General features: G+C 44.2%; 1 protein-coding gene across 4 annotated transcripts in view; it reads right to left on the bottom strand.

Annotated features, from left to right (window-relative positions):
* Positions 1-335: 335 nt before the first annotated feature.
* IGF1R (insulin like growth factor 1 receptor) overlaps positions 336-22,243 on the bottom strand; it is a 173,869-nt gene continuing 151,961 nt past the window's right edge. For 2 of the 4 annotated variants that reach the window (XM_054169112.1, XM_009899005.2), the window contains exons 12-21: positions 21,571-21,707; positions 21,089-21,248; positions 19,937-20,042; positions 18,537-18,607; positions 16,134-16,363; positions 15,730-15,840; positions 13,942-14,101; positions 11,631-11,760; positions 6,805-6,939; positions 336-702 (exon numbers count right to left, since the gene is read on the bottom strand). In XM_054169112.1, the coding sequence (XP_054025087.1) occupies positions 336-702; positions 6,805-6,939; positions 11,631-11,760; positions 13,942-14,101; positions 15,730-15,840; positions 16,134-16,363; positions 18,537-18,607; positions 19,937-20,042; positions 21,089-21,248; positions 21,571-21,707 (1,607 nt within the window). The remainder of the gene's footprint in view (positions 703-6,804; positions 6,940-11,630; positions 11,761-13,941; positions 14,102-15,729; positions 15,841-16,133; positions 16,364-18,536; positions 18,608-19,936; positions 20,043-21,088; positions 21,249-21,570; positions 21,708-22,243) is intronic. The other 2 variants (XM_054169113.1, XM_009899006.2) reach the window with 1 other exon arrangement.

The following is a 22,243-nucleotide window of genomic DNA, read 5'->3' as shown; positions in this document are numbered from 1 at the left end:
GAAAGAGAAAGAAGAGAGAGAGGAGAGGAGAGAGAGAGACATCAGATCTCAAGTTTTCTGTTGCTATTGAGTGTTAACATTAGAGTTTTAGAAGGCCGACTGTGTGCCCCATGAATGGAGTCCTTTACCGAAACAAACATCTGCTTGCATATTGAAAAAAGAAAAATACGGTAACTCGGTTACTGAAAAAAAGGTTCTCCCAAGTGCAGCTATGGCAGTTCTGAAGATCCACTGAGGTACAGTAGGCTTTTGAATATATTGTAATCTTCTTTCTTTCTTCCCCCAATGCACGTGTTTCTCTGTGTTTTGTTTCTGTGAGATTCTGGATCTAAGGATCAGCAGGCCGAAGACTGGGGCAAAGGTAAGGCCCTCTCGTTCTTGCGTCCCCCGTTCATGTGTGCGTACGGCTGTCTCTCCTCGAAGCTGGCCCGAAGGACCACCACACCTGGGCCGTTCTCAGCTTTGTGTCCTGAGTGCTTGTCAGTGGGTTGGAGGGTGGAGGAGGGATCTAAAGGAATGCTCTCCATGTTTTCAGTCTCCAGGTCAAGCTCCTCTGTATCTGGAGGCTTGTTCTCTTCACTGTAGAAGAAGGAGACCTCTTTGAATGCTGGATCCAGCTCATCTTTGATGCTACCGATGATTTCCAGGAAGGAGGGCCTCATTTTGGGATTGTACTGCCAGCACATGCGCATCAGTTCAAACCTGGACAGGAAACAGAGCAGAGACCTTCACTGAGGTGTTTTATGAGCCCTGGCTGGAGCCCAACCAACCACAGGTGAACTGAACCACGCATTGTAGGAAATCACTCAGTGCTGATGGAAGGAGAACTGACAGAATTCTTACAGGCCAAGATCCCCATGTCACATTTTGATCTTCTTCCTAATCACTGATTTATGTCCACAGCTCCTACCTCAACCTCCTCTATTCCCTTCCACACACTGGCCCATTAAACAGTCTCGAGGATACCTGACATCCAGAAGCATTTCCCATTTTTGTTCTAACTTGGTATTTCTCTTTTTCCACCAAAATGTCCTGTGCTTACTCAGTCATACAGCTACATGATAATGCCTCCCGGAGTACTTTTTTCAACCAATCAATCTCTACCCTATCACTACTGCATTCAAAAATGCTGAAATGGGCAATACACACCAAGTAAAGCACCACTTTTTTTCCCCCCTGAAAGAAGGAAATTACATTAAAGTTAATTGTAATCCCCAGAAGAGATTTGCCAATCTCAAAGACATTCTCTAATCCTTTCTTTTCAAATTGTGTTGTTTTCATTTACAGCCAAGGAAGCATTAATATTTTATGGAGTGTGAGATCATTTGTTTAAGCACATCCATGATTAGATCTGTACAACGTCCCATGCTGGCAAAACAAAACCACAAAATGAAACAGTAATACAGACATAATGAAAACAGTGTTTTCATGACACAGCAAAATTGGATATTCCTGAGAGATCACCCTGAGCTTTAAACACAACACAAGAAAGGCTTTTACTCTCTGTGAAGGTGGAAGAGGGATATCTTCTGTTATGACAGCACAAGTTTAAATAAGAAAAGGAAGATTAACGTTAATTCTTCAACCCAGTCCTCTGTGTACAAAGCACTCAAAGAAACAGCTGTGTTTGAAGCCACCACTGGCCAGAACTGCTACGTTCTGTGCTAGAGAGCCCAACAAAAATCTTTGGGTTAAGATAATGTTCTGGAGAAACCCTCACATCTGACCTACCTTTCAGCTCTGTGACCTGCAATGCCAGTTAAGACCCCTTTTCCTTGCCAGGCCAGAGGCCTTGGCCAGTTTCCTCACCTCTGCCTGCCTTCCCATATAGGGTTAGCCAGGTCACCTGGAGTTTTAGATTTGATTCTAGAACACAACAATACTATTCTCCAACCTCCACAGACGTCCAGAAAGTGAGCAAGCCATTCTCCTTTATGCTTTAATTAGCTCTCACTGCCTTGTGCCCTAGCAACAGTTTACTACATCTCTGCAGCAGTCTGTAGAATTATTTTATTTTATTAATCAAAGAAAGAGACAAAACCGAACAAAAATTCACTCTTTTTTTTTGAACAGCACTTAAGTCCATCACAGACTAATGTCTTAATGTCTCCTGAGTCCCAGCTCCAGCATAAATTTTTCCACAGGGCTGTCCTGGAGCTGGAAATCCCTGCTGCTGTGCCTCACTGCCCACAGTGGGGTTTGCATAGTCTGGGAACCCTGGCCTGAAACAAAACTGAAGTGAAGAAATCTCCTCCCCCAGAAACCTGCTCCTTGAGAAACTCTCCCGTGTTCTCACATGAGGTGACCCAGCGAAGAGAGGGAAAACTGCTGTGTTTGCAGTGCAAACACTGCTGAGAGTGCTTCAACCAAAACAAAAGCAATCTTAAATGAAGTGCATTTGAAATCACAAATATTCCTTTTAGAGCTCAGCTGGCACAACTCTGCATGAACAAAGTCAGCCACCTGAGCACAGCCTTGTGACACCCAAAAAGAAGCTGGCAAAAGCAGCCTGTACCAGGAGAACTCTCTGGGTACTCAACGCTGTGTTGTAGCAGGCGCATAGAGACACAAACACTCTTCAACTATTGCTTAGGCCTGAGACTTTAAAAGGCCCTTCACAGAGAAAGTGAAGCCAAACTATAAAACTGCTCTATACACTCACCCACAAACAGGGAGGAAAGCTTGAGACATAAATATATAAAATCCATTTCTGTTACTTCATTGCTGTTTCCTTTCCAGCTGACTGCTGTGTCCCTGAATAGAAGCCTTGGCTGGAGCCAAGAACACTGGATATTTGCTGGCACTTTGCCCTGAGGCCTAAGGGCAATGCTAAGGAGATACCACAAGCAGTGGAGTAATGCATGTGACATCAGCACAAACAAGGACATGTGATGTTTCTTTTAAGCCATTCCAGATTTAAAAACCCTACAGAGTTCCCATAAAAGGATTTTTTTTTTCTTTTTAACTCTGTGAATTCAAAGACCTTGTTTACATTATTTTAAACAAAACAAAACCCAATAAAACCCCAACTCTTTCCAGTAGACAATGGAAGACTTTACAGGCTGAGCAGTTCTATAGAGTATGTTCCTGACTGGTGGCAAGTGATATGAAGGAAGTTAAGAGTAATCACCATGAGACAGAAGAATAGCCAGTGCCTGTGTCCTCCATCTTCTGCTCAAAATGAGTAGAAATGGAGTAACTTCTTGCACTGAGACAGTAAAAAAATAACAAAACCCAAAGTGGAAAATTACTACAGAAGCCACATTCCATTTGAGTGTTTGTGCTTTGCATCAGACTTGGTTTGGTGGGGAAAAGTGAAAGGCCCTGTCCCACTCGGCTATTGCTACACGCTGGCATCGTCTCTGCACAGCAGACCCTGGTTTCTAACCAAGCACTTGCCAGGAACAAAGCGAAAATAAGCAATGCATAAACAGTCATCTACAACACATATGGGGGAGGCAATTCTGCTTCAAAACCAGAATGGAATTCCAGCCTCCACAACTTTTAAAAGCCCCACAGGAACACACTGTCTGAGAGCTTCAGCTCTAAGAAATCTTCTTGCCACGCAGCCATCACCTGATGAACAGTGTCCTAACAATGGCAGTACATAAAAACACAACTTTTATTACACAGGAAGAGGAGAAAACCAGCAAAGCTTCTCCTGGCACCATCTCATTGAACCATCTGTCTTATTGCATAGTTCTGTCTGTAAAACCACGCAAACTATGCCAAGAGGGTGTAGCATAAACAGAACTGCGTCTTGTTTCACCCTGTGCAAGAGTAAAAAGCCTGCAGAAATACCATCCCCGTTGTGCTTAGCCCTTCCATGAGGATTCACCACCTCTGAACCACAAGATGATGATGCTGTAAAATCCCCCTTTGCATGAGCACCTGATAAAACCAAGCTGCAGAAAAGAACTTCAGTTCTTCAGTGTTCTTGGTCTCTTTCCATCTAAACCCTACTGCCTTGCTGCTCCTGCAAAGCAGAGTCATTAACAAGCGTCACCAACAATGCAGTCCTATGAGAGACAGGATGTCCATCAATGTCTGCACCATGCAGCACTCATGCAGAGGGGGCAATGAGAGGCCCTTATGCAAACTACTGCACTGTGGGGAAAGCATGCATGGCTGTGCCAATACTCACATCATCTGCAAGGTTAAAAATAGATGTGGTGACAATTGCAGCAAGATTCTTCTCTCTATTCTCATCTACGTTTCCCTATAGCAGTCTACCTCCTCCACCTGTTCTTGAGGTTTCTGTGTGTCAGTGTGCTCCCTTCCCTCTACAGAAAGGTAAACTTGGAAACATCTACAGTTACAGGCAGAACGCAAGTCAAACTAATTCAAAGAGTGCAGTCTACCACATGAGACAGAAGTGCAGCTCCTGGCTGCCCTTCTCACTAGTTTTCATGCAGCACCAAGCACACAAAGTGTACTGACTTCCCTGCAGCAGATGGACTTTGCTTTCTGGACATCAAGTTAATATAGTGAATGAATTATCACAGACCAGTCAGTGTCCACCAGTGAGAATTTGTGCTAAAACCCACCTTCCACTAGCAGAGACATACCAAGAAATCTGTCTTTAAACAGAATCTTCTATCAAACACCACCAAAAGGGTCATCTATTTTACAAAGGGTTTCACAAAGCACTTGTGAAGGCAGCTGCCTGAAACACACTGAAACATGGCAAGGTCCATATGCAACTGCACGGCTCTTGGCAGCTCTCTTACAAGCACCTTTCTGTTCATTCAGTGATGTTCTTGTCACGTCCTGTGCCAAGAGGCAGGTTATCAGACAGCTGGAGAGGGAAGAGGAACTCTGCCTACACACCAGGTCTGTGCCAGCCAGCAGCCACATGTGTAAGGTTCAAGACTGGCAGCAGTTGTCAGGTTACGGTGTTGCAAAGCATCTTGACAGCATCTTGAGGAAAGGGATGGAAGACAGGGTGAGAAGCAAAAACATTCAAAGGAAAAAAGAGCACCACACTAACACAAAATAGGTTCTGAGTGCCAAATGCATGTGCATGGAACAAAGGTGAGGATTATTCCTTGAGCTCCCTGCTGTTATTCCTACAACAGCTTATTTGAATTGCAGCAGGCTTGGGTGTCTATCCTAATACAAAGGCAAAACAAGTTGAAAGGGAGCTGAAAGCAAGTAATGAGAAGCTTCTGAAGTCATTTCTTGGGTGTTTTTTTCCTTTTTGACAGAGTCATGATGTTTTATACACAACTGTATCACAAACCATAAAGAGATGCCACTAAACTGGCTGTGCTCTAGTTTGGAGTTCAGCCCCATTCCTTGTTCTGATAGACTTTGCTAAATTCAAGATTTTACCTTTCTGTACCTCTGCAACATGAGGATGAGTCTTGGTGGCCACAACCAATGTGTCAACAGCTTCTTCATTAAAATCAGCACAGAAAAGGTCCTTGCTGTCATACACTAGTGCAAAGATTTGCTCTGCCAGCAAATTCTCCCACCTCACAAGCCTGTCAGCCCTGAAAGCGGATTCATCCAGTAGCCACACCCAGCAAGCAGAGAAGTATTGAGGAGGAAGGAGAGCTGGCCAGGTGGGCTGCAGTTATGAGAGCTTCTTGCTGTGACACCCTTCTCCTGCCCCTCTTCATACCACACTTGACCCAGATGAATGGGGAATTTCGAACCCTGAATCTCTTGCTCAGTGAGTTTGTTCTCACTGCACAGGTATTTTCTCCCTACAGCTGACCCCTTCACACCCTGTGCTTCACCCATTTCTGCCTATTCACCCACCCTCCATTACACAGCTCTGACTGTGCTAAACAATCTCCAGTCAATCTGAGTGCCAGAAATTCTCCACAGCATCATGGAAGGGAAAGAATGTGGAACTGAAGAATCACATGGCAGCTACACCTCCCCCTGTGTGTACCACCCACCCCCCTCAAACAACAAAACAACACTGCCTGTCATCTGAAACCAAAGCCAGGGCTCCAGCCAAAAAAGCTCTTTTCCTAGGAATCCCAAGCAGCTGAGGCCCGTAAGTGATTGTATCCCTTCTGTGGGCCTCCCACTAATTTCAATAACTGCAAGATGCAGTATTTCCTTCCCAAAAGCCAGTTTGGGAAGTGTATCAAAGCAATAAAGTCTGAACAACTAAAACCACTGTACACAAAAGGAAGCAGAAGTATTTCAACAATGTAAAGCTAAAAACTGGGGCCTGCTGCACTGCACCCCCTCCTCTGCTGCAAGGCTTTGTGTTGATTCCAGGGGTAGGCAAAGGTTTCTCTGCCTGCTTCTCTGGGTGCTTACAGGGAAGGAAGCTGTTAGCAGGGGAGATTTGTTTATCTCAGTGTGATGAGTGCTCTGACTGGAACAGCAGCTCCACCACTGCTTCAAAGGAGTAATCTCTCTGCATGCTGAACTAAAGTCCCAATTCCACAGTTTGTGCACAAGACTTTTCAGCTCATCCTCTGCTCTTTCTTCTCTCTCTGCTCACCAGAATTACTTTAAGCAGAAGAGACAAGATCGAGGCACAAAGTCCACTGCTGTAGGTAATGTCACTTATGAGCTTTTGTTAAGCCTAACTTTACCGAGGAACAGAGATTTGGGTTTGTTTCCTTATTAGAGGAGATAGCCCCAAGTGAGATTCCAGCCACAAGCAGAGGTGTTTTCTGTCTAAAATATGAGCTTGACAGAGATGGTTCTAGCAGCGCCTCGTGTTTCTGCCACGCTCTAACAACTCCTGCCGTGGCAGGTAGGGCAGAAGCGGACAATGAAGGGCTCAGCAGAATAACCTGTGCATGGAGAACAGAGGTAACTGTTGGCACTTACAGCATATCAGGACAATTGTCTGGCTTCTCCAGCAGGCCCCCTTCCATCACGAAGCGCAGCACTTGTTCATTGGTCATGCCTTGGTATGGCTGCTCCGCCAGTGTTGCGATCTCCCAGAGGACAACACCAAAAGACCTGGAAAGCAAATGAGAACTTCAGGAAGGCCAAGCAAGCTTCACAAGGATATTTCTCTTAGATGCTGTTGAGCAGGAAGGCATCCATGGGTATTCTACTGTACCAAAAAAAGTCCCATTGCTCACAAAGCACGCAGCCATGGTGACAGCCACATCACCTAGCACCACTAGTCAACAATGAGACACAGCTGCCCTGTTCTGAATTACTCTTTAGAATGGCCTCTAAGAACTGGCTGTTAGCACTACATCTCCACTTTTCATACCATAATCTACAGCTCAGTCATGATTACGGTCTCTCAGTGGTCCAACATTGCTTCCTTACATTGATTCTGTACAGGTCAATGAGTAAAAAAGCCACCACAAGCTCACTGCATTGATGAGAAGCCTCCTAAATCAGAGGAGGTTTAAGTTGTGAGCCACAGCTGGAGAAATAGCTTGCATCTTACTTAACTCTAACCCTTTCCAATGGCTTTGAGTTAAGACATGAGGACGACTGTGATGTGGGAAGAACAGTGGACAGGAGAAAAGGAACAATACAGGTAACAAAAAAATAATTCCTATTTCTGTCTCTGTGCTTCCTGTACAGAGGACCTCAGGCTGGTTAGACCCCTGATCATTAGAATACATAGAATAAACCAGGTTGGAAGAGACCTTCAAGATCATCGCGTCCAACCCATCAACCAATCCAACACCACCCAAACAACTAACCCACGGCACCAAGCACCCCATCAAGTCTTCTCCTGAACACCTCCAGTGATGGTGACTCCACCACCTCCCCAGGCAGCCCATTCCAACGGGCAATCACTCTCGCTGTATAGAACTTTTTCCTAACATCCAGCCTGAAGTGCGCAAGAAGTTCCATTTGTGGCTGGGTGCAGGGAATCAAACCTTCTAAGCAGGTGCAGAAGTTTCAGAGACTGGTTATTTAATGTGAGCTCAACATGCCCCCTTCAGCCACAGAGACAGCCAAAAAACCCAAAATAAATCTGCACATTTGAAAAATTAAACTCAAAATCGTCATGGGACACATCCCAGGTACTCCTGATGGCACTTGAGAAGGCATCAACGCAGAACTGTAAGCTCTCATTCCAGTGCAAGCTGCTTTTCACCAGAAACACTCCTCACACAAATCTGAATGAAGAGCTGCATTTTCCCCTACTGCTCTAGCAAGCTGAGAGCTTGACAGCAAATGGAACACAAACCGCACCTGTGCATCTCCTCTGCCTCACCACTCAGAGCAAGCCAACCAGCCAACTTCTGTTCTTCACACACACTTCTTATTTGTCCTTCTGCTTTGGTTTTCTCTACATTCTAAGTCAGAGGTGCAAAGTCAAAAGATATTTGACAGGGCGGCAAGCAGCAAAACCCATTTTTGAAACAGACATGGAAGAAAGATGAATGTTCTCCAGCTCCTTGTATCAAGACTAATTTGCTGTTTCATCAGCAAAATAGTCAAGCCCTAAGGAGAAACTTGGTTTTGTTTTGCAACAAGGATGCAACTATTTTCTTGAAACCGAGCTTCCAGCACCTTCCAACCAACTACAGAGGACAGCAGCAGTGAAAAAAGAAGCCTGTCTAATAATAGGAATTGATTACCAGCGAAGGAAGATGAGCATAGTTATGTAATTGGGTAGTTGGGATGTAAATATTGACACTTTCTAAAAATATCTCCATTCAAAATTAGTTTATTGAGCAGACATGGCTTGAATTGTCTGCCCTGCACTGAAGAGTCATCTACTTTTAGAGCTGCTGTGCAAAGAAATAAAATCTGGATGCTGTCTTGTCTTCTGTGGCTAAAATGCTGAGTCAAGCTTAGAGCAAAAAAGTGCAGATTCAGTAGGGAACTGTTGTGAAAACAGGAGCCCAGCATTATTAGCTGGTTATGGTAGAGTGGTTTTATCTTCCAGTTATCCACTGGATCTAAAATGGTTTGCAGCTGGAGCCAGAAGCCACAAACAGACTCGCAATTATTTGCCTTTCAGGGAAGGCAGGGACAGAGGGTCAGCTCAACATTTTGGTGCCTTTGAAGCTCCTTTGATCACTGCAGGACTAATGAGAACAAGTCTTGCACACCTACTAGTCATATTATCATAAATAAACTGATGCTGCTCCTTCAAGGCAACTACCAGCTCTGAAGAACGCTAGATGCTGGAGACTTACTCATAGAAATACACACTCACCCTGCGCAGTACTCCGTTCAGTTTAAAACATTCTCTGTCCCGAACTACAACAAAACCAGTCTTGCCTAATTACCTCACTCTGCAGTCTGAACAGCAATAAAAGAATGAACTGCTCAAATCAAGCTCCACCCTTCAAAACCTCCAGACGCTCTTTCTGCAGCTTGCCATTTCACCTTACAGCTTATAAATCTGGGACTCTGACCAGTCACAGAGTTTTGTCTTTTTGACATTTTGACTTCTAAAACTCATCTCGAAGAACATGGAACCAGATGTCACAATATCCTACACCAAAAAGGCTGGAAAAACAATCTCAACATTTGTTTGATGAAAATAAATGGCCCCAAAACAGCCCAGCTACATGATTTGTGTGAAGCAGCTTCAAAACCTGAACCAATACAAGGAGTCAGGCAATTTTTCCTGGAATGAAATGGCTTTCAAAGTAGAGTGTTTGGTCTGAACGTTATTGAGAAGTGAACTGGGATGGTCCTTTCGGCCAGAAGCACACCAAGCAACCAGATACAGTTTCACAATCAGTGATAAGTGAAGCTCCACATTTGGGATTCAGACTGAAATTTCTGCATCTCTAGCAGTGGACACATGTGGCAAAGGCACATGTGTTCTAAACAAAGCACACTGGCCACTTGAACCAGCTGTTCTGTACCTCAAGACAGCACACCAATGTGAGCCATGTTTCAGAGTAAGGCACTTCCAACAACTAAGATAACAAACCAGCTCAAGGAACTGTCTGAAATACTGATGAGAGCTGTGGAGCTCCTCTCCATCAAGCAGCTGTTTGCTCTATGCCTTCAACTAAAAACCAGTCAGAGTTTACTCCTCCTCCTCTCAAGTTTTCCAACCTTATCATCAGTCAGCTCCTTTCCTTGGCATTACTCCTGACTGGGATATTTTGCTGATAAACTACAATATGGTTTGCTCAACCCTGCTTTGGGCTGAGCGACCAAGTGCCAACTCTTACCACCGCAGGTAGAACTCACGTACTTCCCGCGGCAACTGCAGCGCTGATTTGCTCCCCACGCTTGCTTTGGCGTCACATCTGTGGGGCTTTTGTGTTTGGAATGTGAGTTATGCTTAAACAGCAACGTCACTCAGCAGCTCCAGGCTCAAAGCTACGCGTGTATGGAGCCGGTGCAGTGCGTCACCAGAGTGCAACACCCCACCCGCTGCAGTCTGCTGGTGCTAGCATGGATGGGGATGACGGCTGGACCTTAGAGTTACTGCTGTGCTGCAAGAACAGACAGCTTTGCCAGCTCTTCACTCCAGGCTCCTTCAGTTCTACATCTGAGGATTTTCTGTCAATTCATTCCAAATTTCTGTCTGCTTTGTGAAACCATTACAGGCCCCCAAATTCTCTTACTGCCAAAAGCAAGCCTGTACTGTTCCATTAGATAAGTGGTTGATACAAGGCTTCCCCTTCACTCCAAGTGGCTATTTTCATCTGTTTCCAGTTTTGAGGGTAGCTGGATTCATAAATAAGTTGCTAGCCATATGCAGAAAAAAAAATAAATTAGACGACATTCTGGCACTTCCCTTTTTCACTTGCTACATAATTCCTCTTATGAATCTTTCACTCAAAGATGATGCTGTGGACCACAGTTCACTGACTCCAAAATCCTCAAGCTGTTTAAAGAAAATGCCATTTACTACTAAAATACCATCCCTACTGACTTCTAGACATTTGGAGGCAATCAGCTGCCAATTCTGTAACAGATCAGCAGTAAAAACATCTTGTTAGGAAGAGAGAAAAACCATAAAGGACAGAGAGAGGTTTTGCCAGAGCATGTTCATCTTCTGCCAAGCCCTCCCCACCTATCTGCAGAAGTTTGGGGGGGGGGGGCGGGGGGGGGTGTGGGGAACTGTTCCAAAGTATTATTTCCTCTAAGAAGGAGATTTTGAAATGTCCTATTAATAACTTCACAGATACAGCAACTAAACAATGTGCTTTTAAAGAAAAACCTATTTCTGCATCTTGTGGGATACAAAACAAGCAAGCAAAGCTCCAAATGGAGCAAGATATACACAAGGGAGAACTCCCAAGGAAAAACCTGCTAGTGTGCACAAACCATCTGCAGGAAAGCAGAGCTATTTACACAGAAGGTTTTGATAGAAAAGCAGGTCAGCACTGGGAACCTTTCTATATTCTTGGCAACTTCTAATGCTTTCTTGAGGGAGGGCAATTTGAAAAATGACAACCTGCTCTTCCAGGCAAAGGTAATGTTTTTCACTGCACAACCGATCTTACATCCCACAGCAGGAAACATGCTGCCACCTCCAGTTCTGGAAATCCATTTAATTCTGCCCCCTCTGAGAGCACAATTTAACCTCCTGAGTTGTTGCTTTTGCAATGGAAATATGAAGTAGAATGCCTCACAGGGTAGAGAGCATTACCTTTGAAGGGACAGGAGAAGCAGTACACTTAGTTAAGATTAAAGCAGAGGAAGAGGCTAGAAAGAATTTGGGCTAAACCAGTTTTTCAGAGCCCCTTTTTTGTTACCAGACGTCGGAGTGGGTTGTGAAGACTCCATCCTTCAGCGACTCTGGGGACATCCAGCGGACAGGCAGCAAACCCTTCCCTCCTTTGCGGTAATAATCTGTCTCGTAGATATCTCTTGTCATGCCAAAATCTAGAAGGTAGAAACGTTTGGAGTTTGCATGAGAAAGTGATGAACACTTCCCCTTACTACAAGCCATTGTAGCCAACAAACAACCTGCAATCTGTTCCCCGGACACTACTTTGCAGGCATCTGAGTGGCTACCTTGGGGCTGGTTAGCTTCCCTCCCAACAAACCAACAGGCCTTTTCACCACCGACTTCAGCAGCTGACAAGTCTGAATGATTTAAATATAGTAATATGAAAAGTTCCAGGATTTATGCTCAAGCTTTGCAGCAAGCTAAGCCTTAAGAAAGCCACAGAATTCAGCAATCTGTTCTCCAAATGCTCTCATTTTATTTTCTTTTTGAAGAGTGTCAAGAGCTCATTTAGCACTTAATAGTGTTGTCTTTAATTGAAGAATCCCACATTGAGAGAAATGCTTCTCTCTCTTTTTTACCCCCTCTCCAAAGGTGATTTCCAGTTGTGGAATAAGAATCCATCCCAAACGCTGCAGAGGATTAGGCTGCTCTTTTATGACTAACACAAACCAATATTAAAGACATACTTCAGGTTACATGCATGTCCTTAGCTGTAAACAAATAAACATTTGCAAGACTTGGATCTAGCAATGCTCACCTCACTCAGGCTTATCCCAGCAGTTGTTTTTTCTGTACCATGAGCTTTAGGCAGACACACCTGCTGCATCTACCCAGTTGCCATGTTTTTAGACACTAACCAGAAAGATAATAAATCAAATGGCATCAAATCTCTCACGAGTATTAAATGCTGCCTGCTAAAACAGCAGGTCTAGAGCAAAACCTATTTTATCAATACAGACCTCTAGTTGCTCCTTTTTTTTTTTTTTCTGGGAGAAGTGGAGTGAAAAGAGGACAGAAATCCTCCAGCTCTCCCAGCTGTTACTACCAGTCTGTGTGTGTCACTGTTACCAGACTTGGATGAGTGACCGACCACTGAGCCTTCTTGTTCCATGTCTGCCAGGGACACCGGTACCCCAGTGATTATTACTGAAATGCCCATGTGTGCAGCTATTCCATCCCTCCCTCACACCAGGGTGACTTTATGCTGGCTGAATGGAAAAGTCTTTCAAAACGCAATGCAAATAAGAAGCAGATAAACAATAAGCTCAGGACAGGGTAGCATAAAGCTCTTCCTTTGAGATCTAAAGAGTCTGAGCTGGCATGTTCCAGGCAAGATGCTCTCAAACTGTCTCTCCATGAAGGGATTTTCAGAATGGTACATCGACGAGAGCAGTGCAGCCTACTTCATGGAATACTTTTGGGGTAACCATGTACCCTGGGAAAGGGAAGAAAAGCATCATCTTCAGTTCAGAGAACTGCAAAACATGCTGGTGGGGGAAGGAGGAGTGAGAAAACTGGAATGGGGAGGATTCAGGCTGACTTCCACCAAACCTGCAGAAAATGCACAAAATCCCCCAAAGATCTTATTTCCTAATTAACTGACTCAAAATGAAATCATTTTTTCTTTCTCCCAAATGACAGGATTACTTACACAAATTATCAAAATAGCTGAGTTAAGCTCAGAGAGAAAGAATTAGTTTTCTACAGCAGAAGGCTGTTGCTATACATGCTATTTTAATATGCACAACTCAAAAACAGCCAAGAGCGTAAAATCACTCTCTCCGGAGAGAAGTCTGAAAAAACTCATCTGACACTGTTTTGGAGGGATGGAGAAGGGAGGGGGGAAAAAAAGTGGTGTTTAACAGCAGTGCAGAAGAAAAGCTATTCTGTTGTCTGGAAAGCACCCAGCTGAAGTCAAGCCTTACATTCCACTTCCAAATCATATGTGCGTTAAAATAGTCTTAAAATTCTTATTCTTGAATCAATGAACAGGAGGTGGAATTATTTTTGTGCACTTAAAGAAAAGCCAGTGGTAACTACACCATCCACCCAGATGCCTGCAGCATCTGCACCTCAAAGCACTGCTCTTTTTAAACCCACATGCTGCACTATTTCCTCACTGGAACAACTGCAAGTAGAGGTATTCCAAGAGTTTCAACTCAATGTTGACTGCTCACAGGTCTTAAATCACAGCAAGCCTTCATAAGGAACATATTTCATTCTGCAGAAATTTGCACTAGAGCTAAGTTTTAAAAGCTCTTTCAAACAGCTTTCAAGAAACCAAAAAGCCTTCAAAGATGTTTTTTGTTTGTGTGGCAGCCAAGACAACACACCTCCAATTTTCACTGTGAAGTCTTCTGCCACCATGCAGTTTCTCGCAGCAAGGTCTCTGTGAACAAACTTGTTGGCATTGAGGTATGCCATCCCATCAGCAATCTCTCCTGCCATCTGAATCATCTTCTTCAGGGTTGGAGGTGCCTGGCCAGGATTATTCTAAGCAAGATTAAGAACATGAAACAGGTAAGCTGGAAAGAAAAAAAAATAACTACTTCTAAATCAAACTGTAATGTTTTTACTTTTGTAACCAGGACAGAAATGATCACACGATCCCAGCCCAGCCTAGGCAGCAACTCACCATGACATACACCACGGCGTCTGCTTAGTGGGAAAGCTGGCCACATCTAAGCAGGCTACTACCACAACTCCCCAAAATCTCTTTCAGAACAGGTTGTTCTGTTTGAGAGACTACAAGCCAGAAAGACTTGTTTGGTATAAAGATATTATCTGATGTCTTTTAAAGTGTCCAACCTTCTGCCACTTGAGTTTTGAGTGATTAAAGCAGAGGGCTTATTTTAGAGATCGCTACTGTTTTGCCATCTTCACAAATAACCACAAGATATGAAATGATTTAGCTCCCTGTTCCCTAGCTCTCCATAACCTGATGTCTGGATGTCTCTTGAATTACTTTTATTTGTTCTTAGGAGAAAAGCCTCTAAGACAATCTTTTTTCAAGCAAACTTGCTCCATCCACAGACATATGGGTGCTTGTACATATGAATCCCATGAGGGAAAGGGAGGCATGGGAACTGCATGGTTACATTACTGATAAAGCAAGTGACCAGGCAAGCCCTTCATTCACACCTTACAGAAGTATCCTCTCTATACAGCTCCTCAGAAGATTTTGCTCAGCTCTTTACATGGCACATGGAGGAATCCAAGGAATCTAGGCACAGGCCTGTCACAGACTGCTTTGGAGCACACCAGCACACAGGAAAGCCAAGTACAGAGCTCAAAATTTTGGTAACCTCTATATAATGTCACTGCCCTTTTCTGGGAACTTTCTTGGACTCAACCAAAACTACTTGATGTAACCTGAAGCGCTCCCGACGACAAACGCCAGCCAAGCCTTTAGTCCACAGTCCTACTGGCACTGGCTGAATGCTGTATTTAAAAGTGGGATTATTTTCTGAACCCAGTAACTCCAGTCCAGCCCTTGCTGCATGCAGTGCCCTCCATTTACACCAATCTCTTCTGCATAGACTGTGGCCACATTCTCTTCCTCTAAGCTACTCACATTGGAACCTCTTGATCGAGGGCAAGGACTGCTGAGCTCATTTTCTACATGGTCTACTATGACTTCAGTGGCAAGTGACCTGTGTGTCATCTTTATCCCTCAGACCTTGTATTGTTTGTGGTAACATTAGCTGTCAGACTGATGGCCTACATACCAGAGTAAGTGTATTAGCTAAGATGCTGGACTTTTGCTTTCCAGCAGAGGCAACAGGCAGGAAACAACATAAAACAATTATCCTAACACACATACTTGAGCCAGGCAATTTTTTGTTTAGTATCATGATGGGAAATTAGAGCAGAGATTGAATTAAAAATTGGAAAACAGGACTAGGCAACACAAGAAGGGACCCTATCCCATGCTGTACACTGAGCTATTTGCAATAGCTACCTCATGAAAACAGATGTTGCAGATCACAGAGCAGCTCTTCTTAGAGCTTAAGGAGAAGGGCAGGAAAGGCTAATCACCTGCTGCTTCCAACGTGAGGCTGCTTTGTTCAAGATGATTTTAAGTGAAGAAATAAAAAAGCATTCAGCAACTGGTGACTCACCTCTGTGTCTGGCCTCAATGATCTCAGGTAACTTTTGAGATCCCCACGTGTCATCAGCTCCATGATAACCAGTGTAGGCTGGCCCTGAGAAACAACACCAAGCAACCGAACCTGGGAGAGGAGAAGCCCAGGTTTCAGTTACAAGCAGAGCTAACTGAATTGCAGCAATCATTTATCTCCATCAATATGTCAGCCCAAACACTTGTGAACTTGTGGGAAAGGTTTGAAAGCAGGTTTGATTCCACCCTCTGACTCCTGTTTCAAACAACATTATAAATCTGTGTGGAGCTGAAGGAAAAATCCCCAGTTCCCACCTCAGTCGGTGAAGTCGTGCCCTGAACAGCCCCAAGCCAGTTGGCACCAGGGCTGTACGAATCACAACCTGTTACTTCTGCATGACTTACCACATGGTGACAATTGAACTCCTTCATCACAGAGGCCTCATTTAAGAACTCAATCCTCTCACGCATACTCGCAGACTCATTGACTGTCTTGATGGCTACCCTGGTCTCTGGCTCATCCTTCACCACTCCCTTGGCTATTCCCTCGTACACCATTCCAAAGGAGCCTTGCCCGAGCTCCCGACACATGGTGATCTTCTCACGGGGCACCTCCCATTCATCTGGAACATACACTAAGGACAGAGAGAACAGGCCATGATGTTCCACTTCTGCAGGTACTGTGATCATTCACTGCTGTATGAAACCAAACAGATTTACTGTAAAAAAACACTGCACACAAAGCTGAGACCTTGCACCAGTATGCAAACAGTCCACAGTCTTTCCCATACAGAGACAGGCAGAGGCTTGGCATGCAAATAAATCTTAAAAGAGGTGCAGATGGACCTGAAGCGGCCTCACTGGGAGACTGACATCATGGGATAGAAATAAGGAACCTCAAAGCACAAAAGCAGGGTGTGATAAGCCTTGAATCAATACTATAGGCTTGAGCTTTTCTTGGGATCCTTCACTTTCTAATTCTTCCAGACAGCATCAAACACACTTGGTCATCTGTATCAGTTTAGTGTTTTCTGTCTTCTCTATTAACAGATTGATTTTACAACTAGAGGGAAAGAGATTCTCTGATCTGGTAGGCTCTTTGCATGAAAATATTCTGATCACTTGCACACACACCACTGCACCAGTAAAGGCAGAACTTGCTGCTGCAAGTCTTTGATCTGAAGCAGAAGGGAGATCTCAGAAGGTGACTGCCAGGAGGCAGGAGTGCCTCAGGCAAGACGACATCTGAGCAGTCACTGATGCTGCTGCCTATCAGTCACCAAGAGAGGGGACACTAGTGTCACATGCTCTGGATGGGTGAAATCACAGGATGCAAAAATAGAGGATTATAGCATGAACGCTGACAGACCTTTAACTCTAATGGTGCTGCTATGAAAATTAACAGTAGAATATTCCACTGCCACTCTGCCTAAACTCAGTAGCCTCCCTGGGGGCTTTGAGAAACATTATTCTGACAAGAAGTCTACAGCAGGAGCACCAAACTAAACCATAAAAAGAACTGATGCTTCAAGGAAATTCTTCTGATGTTCTGACTTCCTCCTGCACTTTAAGAGCTACATGTGTCCCATGAACCACACAGTACAAGTGTGTTTGCTACAAACTGTCCTGGGAGGGAGGTGGGAAGGATAAAACTGTTATCCAGCAACAGGAGTGTTGTGGATTTGGGGGTTTTATTCTCTTTAATGTAATTCATTAAGCCAGACAGCTGCATTTCCAGGGTTCTCAATCCATGGCACTTTGTAGCACATGGGCTTTCTGGAGATGACGACTCCTGGACTGCCAGACTCATTCAGCTCCTGCTGCTGCTCAGGGACAGCCAACAAAAGAATTGGCAAGTTTTTCATGTACACCATTAGCAGGCACAACCTCCTGTGACAGTGAAGTACAGGAAAATAACACAGATAGCAAATCCAAACCAGGCTGTTCTAGGAACAGCAATTTTCTTTTAAAGAATTTTTACTTCCTTTATGGTTTTGAACACTTCAGCATCATCCACACTGTGTCTGCCCCAGAGAACTGTAAGAAATTAGATGCCCCGAAGCCCCCACATCTGACTTTAGAACTACAATTACCTCACTCTGTTAGCAGAGCACTCAGCACAAATACACCAGGGGGATCTAAACACTGCCACATTCTAAAACCTCTAAGCATTGTCATGGCCAAATAGATTTGTCAGTCACAGATACATTAAGGTCAGTTTGAAGCTAGCTTAAACAAACACTGTTCTGCCAGTTTATCTGCACTCTAGGTATTAAGTGAAACAAACACAGATGACATTGAACACCCATGCTGCTTTTAACACAAAATTCTGCATGTGATATGTCTGCAGCACCACTCTGGCTCCTTGTAACTGTGAGAAGCCATTGCAGAGTTTTACTGGGATGGGAAGTGAGGAGATACTAGTGGTTTTGAGAAGTGTTACTATTTCCCATAGGAGAACTACACAGAAACAAGCAGTGGGTTTGTTCTGATAGGTCAGAACAGGGTGTAAAAGGACAAATAGGAAAGATGATGAATTCACAAATTCATCTACCATGAGTAGATGGTAGTCTGACAGTGAAACCAATGCATCCACATCTGCCTCAGCTCAATTAACTACAGGGGAAAAAGCCCTGAAAACCACCTCAGTTTCAATGGTCAGGTGGCATTTATGTGTTAGCAATTCTGGATTCCATGGCTGTGCTAATGAAATGAAGGGAGAAAGCAGTTTTACATCTCCTGTAGAGTTCAGACCTTTCACAGTCAGCCACACAAAAACGAAAGCATCAGAAGTGAGGCTACACTTACCGTCTGAAGCACTGAAATACTCGGGGTTCACAGAAGCATAAAGTACTCCATTGCCCAATCTGTCACTGTTCCTGTGGAAAGATTTTTTCCCTTTTTTAATCTTTAAACCTAAGTACATTTCAGACTACCTCCTCTGTATCTTTTCTACTGTTTGCTTATTTACTGTATGTGGAGAGCTTTTCAGACAAAGGGGACAACCCAAGCTCTCAATCTACCTCACATCCCACACAGGCACAGCCCAAAAGAGCCTTCCAAGGAAACCTGCAGCCTCCTCTATACAGAACAGCACAAACACAAAACACTTGTAGCTGCTGGGTCAACCTCCTTTAAGAGAGACAGCTCTGTAGTGACACACCCAGCAGACCTGTGGCCGAGAGCACAACTGAACATCATCTGCTCCACTGCGGGAGAGCAAAGGACAAGACTGGTTTCATGGGGAATACCATTCAGCTGCTTTGTAACCGTTCTATTCTTTGCAAAGCACATGTACCCCTTCGCTGGGCGATTTTCAGAATAAGGCCTATTTATTTCGCACTGTAAGGGCTCCTGCAGGAGGTAGGCTGTGGGTACAAAAGTATCAGTCCTCAAAAAAACCCAAGACAAAACATTCTTGTGGGCTAGAGGAGGAGTTTAAAGAAGGATGAGTTATGAGACGTTTCAGCTAGGAGAGCCCCAGGGAAGGCCGAGGGGGTGTCACAGTTCACTAGATAAACTCTTTATGGAGTGCTTGAGAACTGGTAGAACTGTCTGTGCCTGAATGAAAGAGAGCTGGAAATAATGGGACACTCAGTGAGGATAATTTGTATAAGTGTAATGAAAAACCTAGGGAGTTGCAAGGCTGCACATCTGCACTGACTTACTATTAAGGTCACATTATGCATTTCAACAAAATGTAAAAGAAAACTCAAATCACTAGTTACAAAAAAATGAGGAAAACAAATGAACAGAACAGTCCCCTCGACTGCCCTGTCCAGGAGGTAATTGTTAAGTGGATGTAAAGACTTAAAAAAACCCTCTGGAATTGGCAAGAAATGAAAGTAACCCAACCAGAATTTGTTTTTCATGATTTATACTGACCTGCACTTCAGTCAAATCTTCTGATCACACAGGGTCAGTATTTGCCATTATTGTCCCACTGGATACGATCCTGACAAACCTTCCTCTTCCCTCTCAAACATGACACATAATAAAAAGCCTTTTCACATCTAGAGCAGCAGCCAGATGCTTGCTAGCAACTCTAAACCACTTCCCTCCTTTTACAGACCAGCAAGGCAGAATCTGCTTTAGCTTTCCGACTCCTCTGAACACCATCTCTCTAACTTCTGACTTGCTCCAGGGGTGCAGATTTGAAAACAAACTTCCCTCTCTTGCAGATTTAACCACGAGCATAAGCAACTCACCTCTTTTTGTTAAAGACATACAGCATTATCAGAAATCCCCCGATGATGAGCAGGAACGCAATAGGGAGCACAATTACCAAGTGCAGGAAGTTTCCATAGTGTGCTGCTGCAACCAACAAGAAAACAATTTTATCAGGGGTTCTATAAACCTCCATTAACAAAGAAACATTCAAAACCCACTCAGTATATTTCCATACAGGGAAGAAATCAAAGTGCTCATTTTCTTGTCTGATGTGGAAAAATCTGCTCAGGAACACTCCCCGACTGCAGATGAGTGGAACAAGAAAACAGACAGTGAAAAGCATTAATTTTGTACAGAACAGTATCTGTCTGGGGTTTGTTTTCACAAGTCGTGCTTAAGGACTTGCATTCCTCAGCGAACAATACGTAATTGTTCACTTGCATATTCACCTTTCTCCCACCTTTTGTTCACCTTGCAATTGCTCATGCTTATATTTGGAACGCATACACAATGCTCTTCAAGTTCTTCAAAGTCCTTCCATCAGAAAATCAAAAAGGAATAAAGGATGGAGCTCCAGTTTTCTGGGAATGCATCTGCTCTACACCTTAATGCCAAAGTTCTTGAGAGGGTCTCTGTGAACTCTACAGTGGTGTTCTCCAAAACAGTAATATATCCCCGTTGTCAGGACCAGCATCACCCTGTCAGCAGGGTGTCATCTGTACCAAATGCCACTTGGAACACTTCATATGAAAAACCATCTTGATACTTAAACCTGACAGACAAAAATCTGCACAAATTATTTGTTTCTTGAGCTATTTTGCCATTTAAAGCAGGTTTTCCTTATTGCCACAGGTTCTGTACAATCCAGCTCCATGCTGTATGGCCGGCATTACACTCCCAACACAGCTGTACATCACAGGAAGCCACAGTGGTGTGCTCTGCACACTCACTATCTAGCTGCACCTCTCATATATATACACAGTGCACACAAGGAAAGGACTGCACATCAGATACACCTCCTGGTTCTCAACTCTTGCCAAAAAAATGGAACAGAGTTTCCAAAGAAGCATCAGCAACTAAAAGGAATAGAGCCAAGAGGCTCATACACCCAGTTACACACATAGACTTGAGGAGTTATTAAAATGACAACAGTCCCCTGGTTTGGCACAGCCAACAAACATCCATCTTACATTTGGGTTGCACGTAGAAAGAGACTGGCTCAGTCCATGACCCATTTCCAGCTAATGATGTGGCCTGAACTCTAGCAGAATAGTTTCCAGGGTTCAAGTGAGTTAGTTTAGCTCCTCCAAGCTTCTTGTATTCCTGTCTGGAAACACATTCCCGCTTCTCCTAAGAGAGAAAACAAAACAATTTACAGTTCATGTTGATGCCTTCACATTCTTTCATTCTTAAGGAAACTGTATAGCTGCAGGAGAAGTTGATGTTTAGAACTAAAAGCCCCACCTGATCAGTTTTGCTTCAACCACCTTAAGGAGATACTGTCGAAATAAACCAAACAAAGCAATGGCTTGCTGGCTGGTGCCGTGTGTCCGAAATCACAGCGGCTGCGTTCGGTCTGCAGCACCGCACAGAAGTGCGTTAAGAAAGATCCCATTCTGTGAATTAAGAGTTACAAGAAGTAACTCCAAGCAGAGAAACGTCAGATTCTCACCTCTCCATGCTGACCATATTTGATCTCATACATTAGAATCAACCCATTTGGGCTGGCAGGCTCTGACCACTTCAGGTGGATGGTATTTTCTTCTTTTGCTTCCCACGTTACTGTTCCTGGAATGTTATCTGCTCCCTCTGTAAAATATTTACAGGTGATGTGAGAAGAACACCTACTACTGAAGCAGCAACTTCGGCAACAACTGAGGAAAACAAAAGGTTTGCACTAATCTTTAGGTATCAGACCATTGCACTGCTACTCAAAGATCCAGAGACAAGCGTATTGGCTAAGGGCCTGCTGGAGGGATCAGCAACTGCTGGGTGCCAGAAGAGCGGTGTATTGCAGACGGCTTCACCAGGTATGAGCTCTGCGTTAGTCACGGCGCGCTGTATGCCAAACAACCTGTTTATCAGCATCTGGTTCCACCTTCCAGGCTTCCCACTACACCACAACAGTGCAGACAGCTATTCCCACCAAAAGGCTGTGAACAGCTACCTGTCTGCAAATGGCTGTGAATGCACACGATCTGCCCCACAACATCCACCCTTAGGAAGCCAGAGCAGTCCAAGCCTCAGAGGCGCTTCAGGAACCGCTTTATGCCCGGTTCGTTCCTGGCAATTGTGTGCTTTGTTCAAACATCAGCAGGAGCATGGAGGCTGTTTCAGCTCAAGAA

The sequence above is a fragment of the Dryobates pubescens genome, chromosome 17 (assembly GCF_014839835.1).
Source record: "Dryobates pubescens isolate bDryPub1 chromosome 17, bDryPub1.pri, whole genome shotgun sequence".
Taxonomy (NCBI): Eukaryota; Metazoa; Chordata; class Aves; order Piciformes; family Picidae; genus Dryobates; species Dryobates pubescens.
This window is presented reverse-complemented; position numbering and strand designations above follow the sequence as displayed.